Below are 7,092 nucleotides of genomic sequence, written 5' to 3'. Positions count from 1 at the left end.
TATCTCAATAAAAAGTTCAACAATAATAAGTCTGTCATGATGTGCCTAGGCATTGTTCTAAATACCATGCTCCACTAAAAGGAGCCAGAGCTCTTTATAGAAATGTGTAATTCCAGGGCTGGGAGTATAAACGTCTAAGGAGAGCGTGGAGCATATAGCTGCAAAAAATAAGGAAATGGTCAAAGATTAATGGGGAAACATAAAAGGACATAGGATCCAGTTTGAAAAGGCTCCTATGGACCAAAGTTGGAATACTTTGACCCTAAAAAAATTAGTTCACTGTAAATGATTGAATTGGAGGTTATTATTACTCCTACTCTTTACTCTGCAAACTGATAATTCAAGGCAAAGAATTAAGTGTATACCCTGCCTTTAAGGGAGAGACAGTAGTCCATCCACACTTGGTAAGAGAAAGTTCATGTTTATGGATGAAAGTCAGCTAATAAAAGTAGAAGGAAAATTAGAATTACAAAATCACCATTTTATAACCAAATGGCACTGAAATGATTGGTTCAGTCAAAAGTTATCAATGGATTCCTAAACAATTAGGCAAAAGTTGAAAAGGAACAAGATATTCACACAGTGTCAAAATAACACCCCTCAGATTACTTGCTTATTGAAAAAGGAAAACTGTACCTCCATAATGGAGAAATCTGAAAGTCATTATCTTAATGAAGATATAGCATTTTGTATCATTACTACTGGAATAACTTGACATCATGAACTTCTTATGTGATGCAATATGAAGTATACAACATCTGCCAAAACAACATACTTGCCAAAATGTGTAACTTGAATCTAATCAAGCCTTTAGACCTGACCTTTAGCTGTATAGGAAAAATATCAGGTAGAAGAGCAATCTAAAAAAGGACACTGTAGGGAAAAAATTAGGCAAAATCAGTAAGTGATTGGCCTGGTTGATTATTGTGATTTTTTTAAACTTAAAAGTTTTTTTATTTAAATTCCAGTTAATTAACATAAAGTGTAATATTAGCTTCAGGTTTAAAATTCAGTGTTTCATCACTTATATACAACACCCAGTGTTTATCACATAAAGTGCCCTCCTTAATCCCCATCACCTGTTTAACCCATCCCCTGGCTCACCTCCCCTCCAGCAACCCTCAGTTTGTTCTCTATAGTTAAGAGTCTGTTTTGTGGTTTTCCTTTCTTTTTTCCCCAATGTTCATCTGTTTTTTCTCTTAAATTCCACATATGAGTGAAACCATATGGTATGTGTCTTTCTCTGACTTATTTTGCTTAGCATAATACTTTCTAGCTCCATCCATGTCATTGCAAAAGGCAAGATTTCATTCTTTTTGATGGCTGAGTAATATTCCACTGTATATTCATACCACATCTTTATCCATTCATCAGTCACTGGACGTTTGGCCTCCTTCTATAATTTGCCTATTGTTGATAATGCTGCTATAAACATAGAGGTGCATATGAACTTTTGAATCAGTGTTTTTGTGTCCTTTGAGTAAATGCCTGGTAGTGCAATTGCTGGATCATAAGGTAGTTCTGTTATTAATTTTCTGAGCAAACTCCATACTGTTTTTCCAAGTCCCAATAGCTTATTTTTCCTTTTGTTTCCATTGCCTCAGAAGATATATCTAGAAAAAAGTGCTATAGATGTCACAAAGGTTACTGCCTATGATCTCTTATAGGATTTTGATGGATTCCTGTCTCGCATTTAGGTCTTTAATTCATTTTAAATGTATTTTTGTGTATGGTGTAAGAAAGTGGTCTAGTTTCATTCTTTTGCATGTTGCTGTCCAGTTTTCCCAACACCATTTGTTGAAGAGACTGTCTTTTTTCCATTGGATATTCTTTCCAGATTTGTTGAAGATTAGTTGTGGGTTCATTTCTGGGTTTTCTATTATGCTCCATTGATCTGTGTGTCTATTTTTGTGGACTGGCCTGGTTAATTGAAAACAAAATTCAAGGTCATGGGGAAAATGACAGTGAGATTGTTCCAGATTAAAAAGACTAAAAACAAATAACCAAAATTAATGTGTGAATTTTAATTAAACCTGCATTAAGGGGGAAACTGTTTATAAAGCACATTTAGGCAACAATTGAGGAAATATATATATATATATATATATATATACACACACACATATATATACACATATATATGTATATATATATGTATATATACTGGGAGTTAGATGAAATGGGGGAATTATTATTGATTTGTAGACGTGATAATGATACTGTGGCTATACAAGAAGTTATGCCTTGTTAACCTTAAAAATAAAGCTGACAGTTATTTTAGCGGCAAAATTGGGTTTATTTGGGAATAGCACAGAATTGCAATCCAGGACAAGCAAGCTATGGCAAAACCATAGGTAAGTCCAACAAACAAAGGAGAGTAACATTATTTTAAGGGGAAGGAGAAGGAGGAAGTTGGGAAGGGTTGTTTTGAACAAAAGTCCTTTGGAGAAAAGCAAGATTCAGGGTGATACCCATTTCTCGTTGGCTGACTTGCAGGGGTAGTGGGCTTCTTGTAGGAGATGCAATGTACATCTTTCCCTGTTAAGATAAGCCTGCATTTGACCATTCTTTCCTATTGAGATGCTTCTGTTAGGGGTCTGTAATTGACAATTCTTCCTATAATTGGCACTGAATGGTAGCATTTTCCTACCAGCCTCCCCTTCCAGCATCCCCAGCCCACTTCAGTGAGGTTTTCCCTTAATTATTGTCACAGCCTTTATTCCCAGGACATGAGTGCTGAAATACTGAGAGATGAAGTGGCATTGATGTGTATATATGACTTAAAAATGTTTTTCAGAAAATATATACACACATGCATGAATGTAGATATATATGACAAAATGTTAAGAATTATTGAGCCTAAGCTATGGATAGACCTCTGCTTGTAGCCAGTGTGTGTAGCTGTCACTACCTAATTCAGGAAGCGCTTTTTGGAAGATTTCTCACTGTTTTCTCAGGTGCTGAATACACCTCAGATAAGAAGATCCATGCTCATTTTGTGGGGTCTCTCCTCTGGCCAGGCGAAATGATCACATCAATCTCCAAAGAACAAAGTTGCAGCTTCACATGCATGCTTGTCAGAGCTGTTAATTTTTCTTGGTATAGATGGACTAATTAATGTATTTTTTCTTCTTTTACCTCTTATTCTTAAATGTCACTTACACAAGTGACCTTCTTGTCCTGTATTGAAGTAACATACAGTTTCTTTCTTTGGGTCCACTGGTGTGTTGTAACATAGTACTGTAGGTCATCATTTTTATTAGTACAATTACACACTACACACTTTGTCTATGTTTCAGTTTGTCTCTTCTACACTAGATGAACAGTGCTTTTTATAAATTGTTCTGCCTGCTTCCACATGCATGCTAGATAAAAGGTCTGCAGCATTTCCAGTGTTTCAATATTTTAAGGGTAGGCTTCTGATTGGAATGAACAATAGAAAATAATACTTAGGAGAAGAGGGAGCTGATAGGCTCAGCCAGAATTTCAGGCCAGTAAAGGCTGTTTTGATAGGGTCAAAGGAAGGGTCTCTACATCATATTCAACAAGTGGCCAATCAGGCTGATGCAATGAGGCTGCTCGGTAACTTACTAGGAAACGAGGGGCAGTGGGCACGCACTTGAAAGGCTGCAGGCGCCATGGGCAGAGTGAGAAACGGCGCAAACACCCAGCAGCTGCAGGGGCAAAAACGGCCCGGGGATCCCGCCGCAGCCTGCGCAGCCATCGCGGTCAAGGGCGCGCGGCGCCCCCCTTTCCAAGTCCGCGTGGGGAGCCACGCGGCGGGGAGGAAGCCGGCGGCCGCCCGGCGGGATTCCGCAAGGTTGCGGCGGAAGCGCTGGTGGCGGCGAGCCCGGGAAGCAGCCTCCAGAGGCCCGCTACCAGCCCCGAAGCCGCCGGCGCCTGCCGCGTCCCCGGGCGAGATGGACCTGGGCGCTCAGCGGGAGCGCTGGGAGACGTTCAGGAAGCGGCGGGGCCTCAGCTGCGAGGGCGCCGCCAAGTTCCTGCTGGACACCTTCGAGTACCCGGGCCTGGTGTACCACACCGGCGGCTGCCACTGCGGCGCGGTCCGCTTCGCCGTCTGGGCCCCCGCAGACCTGCGCGTGGTGGATTGCAGCTGCAGGCTGTGCAGGAAGAAGCAGCACCGGCACTTCCTCGTCCCGGCCTCGCGCTTCACTCTCCTGCTGGGCGCCGAGAGCATCGTCACGTACCGATCCCACACGCACCCGGCGCTGCACAGCTTCTGCAGCAGGTGCGGGGTGCAGAGTTTCCACGCGTCTGTCTCTGACCCCGGGGTTTACGGCGTCGCCCCGCACTGCCTGGACGCGGGCACCGTGCGCAGTGTGGTCATCGAGGAGGTCGACGGTGGCAACTGGGGGGAGGAGGCCACGAAGGAGCTCAAGGCCATCCAGAACGCGTCTCCCGAGTGAGCCCCTGCCTCTCCTGAAGAGGAGCAGTGACTGGGGCCGCCACCCGCCTGAAACGTGCCCGGTGTCCTTCGAGGGGGCCACCTCAGTGCTTGTGAAGGAATTACTGTATGAAAGAGGTCGGTTTCTGGACTGGGGAACCCGTGATGTCGCGCCAAGCTTCCACCCCTTCCCTCTCAGTGTGTTTCAACGGACTTGCTTATAATAAAAAAACTGAGCACACATGTGTCTGTGAACAGCCCTAGTCTTCCAATCCCGTCAGCAAGCAGTGTCTCTACCTTTGCAGGTCGCCTTGCATAACACTCAGTTGTATTATTCTTCCTACAGTTTTCACAGATCATTTTCAGATTATTCATATGTACTGTACCGTTATGGTGCTATTGTGAGCAAGATTGTTTTTAATGGTCGCATCTGGCATGTAAGACCACTCACTATATCTAAACACTTTTGTAGACCTTTACGAGGACGTTTTCTGTTGATTATCTGTGTGCGTGTGTGTGTTAGGTACGCACTCACGTTTTCGCTACTTAGAGATGTGCGTTATTTTCGGTCACAGTGTTTATTTAATGTATTTGTATATAGTAGGTTTAAGGTTCATTAGTGTTACATACCTCATTGCACCTATGTTTTCAAATGATGTTGCCATTTTGCTTGGTTTTGTTTTAGAAACTGCCTCTGGGAAGGGGAATGGGGAGACAAGAATGAGAAAAGGTATCTGTGGACTGTATGTACACCCTCTTTGATGTTTTGAAATTCCTATCTTGAATATGTGTTAAGTATTCAGATAAAGTGTTCAGAAATGAGTACCTAATAACTGAAAAGTATCTATTTCTATGTTGTACATTACAATCAGCATTAATTTATATGTAATTTCTTTATACCTGAGATTTTTATCAGACAATAGGTGGTGAGGGTCTTTTCCTGTTAAATGATATGTACAAAAACCATCATTTAATAGCTTCATAGAATTAAAAAATGTAGATCTTACATAACTCATTTAACCAACCTGATGGATGGATTGATTACCTGTTTTCTGATGGATGGATGGATGGATGGATGGATGGTTGGTTCTGATGGATGGTTACCTTTTTTCCCAACTTTTCACTATAATAACAATATTTTGAAGGAGTAAAGTACAAATAAATATTCTCAGTGTTCTCTGACTTGGATAAAAGGCCTGGAGCTCTTTCCATCTCTCTTGCTGTCTGTCTCTTCTGTACAAGTGCATACAATATGCATTGAATTGTTTAACTTGACATATCTATCAACAAATTAAAAATGAACTAAGTAGGTATTTGTTTCCATGTATTTTTCAAATAACGTGACAGCCATCACACAGAGAAGCTATCATCCTTCAATCCTTACCTCCCATTTACCATCATTCCCCCACCCCAGACTGGCGGAAGAGAATTTATGACCTGGTTTTCCTAACATGTACCTCTATTCCTGAAGCTCCTCCTTTGTTATTTGGAATAGCTTGGTCCAGCCCTTTACCATCTAGAGGTTGGGTTGAGGTAGAAAAAGAATAGAGGGAGAGAGACAATGAACATACATATATGCCCCCCAGGAGATTCGGTCATCTTGGTGGTCAGAAAATAATTGCACCTAGAGTTACACCTATATGATATTCCATTGCATGGATGAGATCCAGAGAGGAAAAAATGACTCAAGACTTCATGCTTCTACCACGTCAGTGTTTCTGTACAAATGAACTCATGTATGTATAGCTTTCTTTCTAAGAGTGACTTCTCTTTCAAAGTGAATATTGACTTTTCTGCTTCTCTATGCTATGTACAAATCATGAGTTTGATCTGTTAAAAACTCATGTTCAAGAGTTTCAGAGAGCATTATTAACCTGCATACCATTTATGGATCCTAGGCTGCCTTCAGTGTTTGAGAATGCAGGTAGGGGACAGTTGTGTGGTGAAAAGGGATGGGAGACAGTGCTAGAACTTGAGGATGGACAAGCTGTTGGGGGAAAGTATATCTCCCAGATATCTGAGGATGGAGATTTGGAGAGGAAGAGAATCAATTGGCAGCTTAGAACCAATGAGGAATGCTGGGGAAAGGAGAGAGGTGTTTAAGGGAATCTTTAGGGGGTTTTGGCACAGGTTGTGTGATGTCAGTGTCTTTTTCCCCTACTTCCAAAGAAGGCTTTAATGTTGCTTTATGTATTAGATTTTTCCCCCGTTGCACAAAAAATATAATACACTTTCAAGCTGTATATTAAATGTTTGTCTATGCATCATGAAAGTTATCGTGGACACTGACCATGGTCCGTGTGCCATGCTTTAGGCATCTCTTACTTCAAGGAAAGTGCGAGGACTGGGCATTTGGGCCTGGGCTGAAATGCCAACTCTTCTACTTACTGCTGTCTGGCTTTGTAAAATCTGTAAAAACCCACAGTCTCCTTCACTGTGAAGACTGAATGAAGTCATAAATATAATCTGGCACAGTGACTGACACGTAGCAAGCACACAACAAGAACTTGCTGTGGTTATTGCCCTTATCAGATCAGGACACTGATAAACAGAATCAATGGTCATAATTGTATCCAGCTCTAGGATTAAGACACTTCCATGTGCACTCTCTCAGGTGCCATTTTTTGGCTACTTAAAGTGAGAGTCAGAAGATTCCAGTAATGGGGTAAAAGGATTAGTAAGCCACA

General features: G+C 41.7%; 1 protein-coding gene across 1 annotated transcript; it reads left to right on the top strand.

The window, feature by feature from the left end:
- The first annotated feature begins 3,507 nt into the window (after positions 1-3,507).
- On the top strand, positions 3,508-4,573 carry LOC113597574 (centromere protein V-like protein 3). Its single transcript, XM_027054110.2, has one exon. It carries the CDS (start codon positions 3,639-3,641, stop codon positions 4,425-4,427), a length of 789 nt encoding a protein of 262 aa, XP_026909911.1. The 5' UTR covers positions 3,508-3,638; the 3' UTR covers positions 4,428-4,573.
- The last annotated feature ends 2,519 nt before the right edge of the window (positions 4,574-7,092 follow it).

This window comes from Acinonyx jubatus, chromosome X (genome assembly GCF_027475565.1).
Source record: "Acinonyx jubatus isolate Ajub_Pintada_27869175 chromosome X, VMU_Ajub_asm_v1.0, whole genome shotgun sequence".
Lineage (NCBI taxonomy): Eukaryota > Metazoa > Chordata > Mammalia > Carnivora > Felidae > Acinonyx > Acinonyx jubatus.
The sequence above is the reverse complement of the archived record's forward strand: the minus strand, read 5'-3'. Positions and strand labels throughout refer to the sequence as shown.

What these genes read in the sequence shown, in the direction of transcription:
- LOC113597574 (XM_027054110.2), top strand. Translation starts at nt 3,639, where the DNA reads ATGGGCAGAGTGAGAAACGGCGCAAACACCCAGCAGCTGCAGGGGCAA.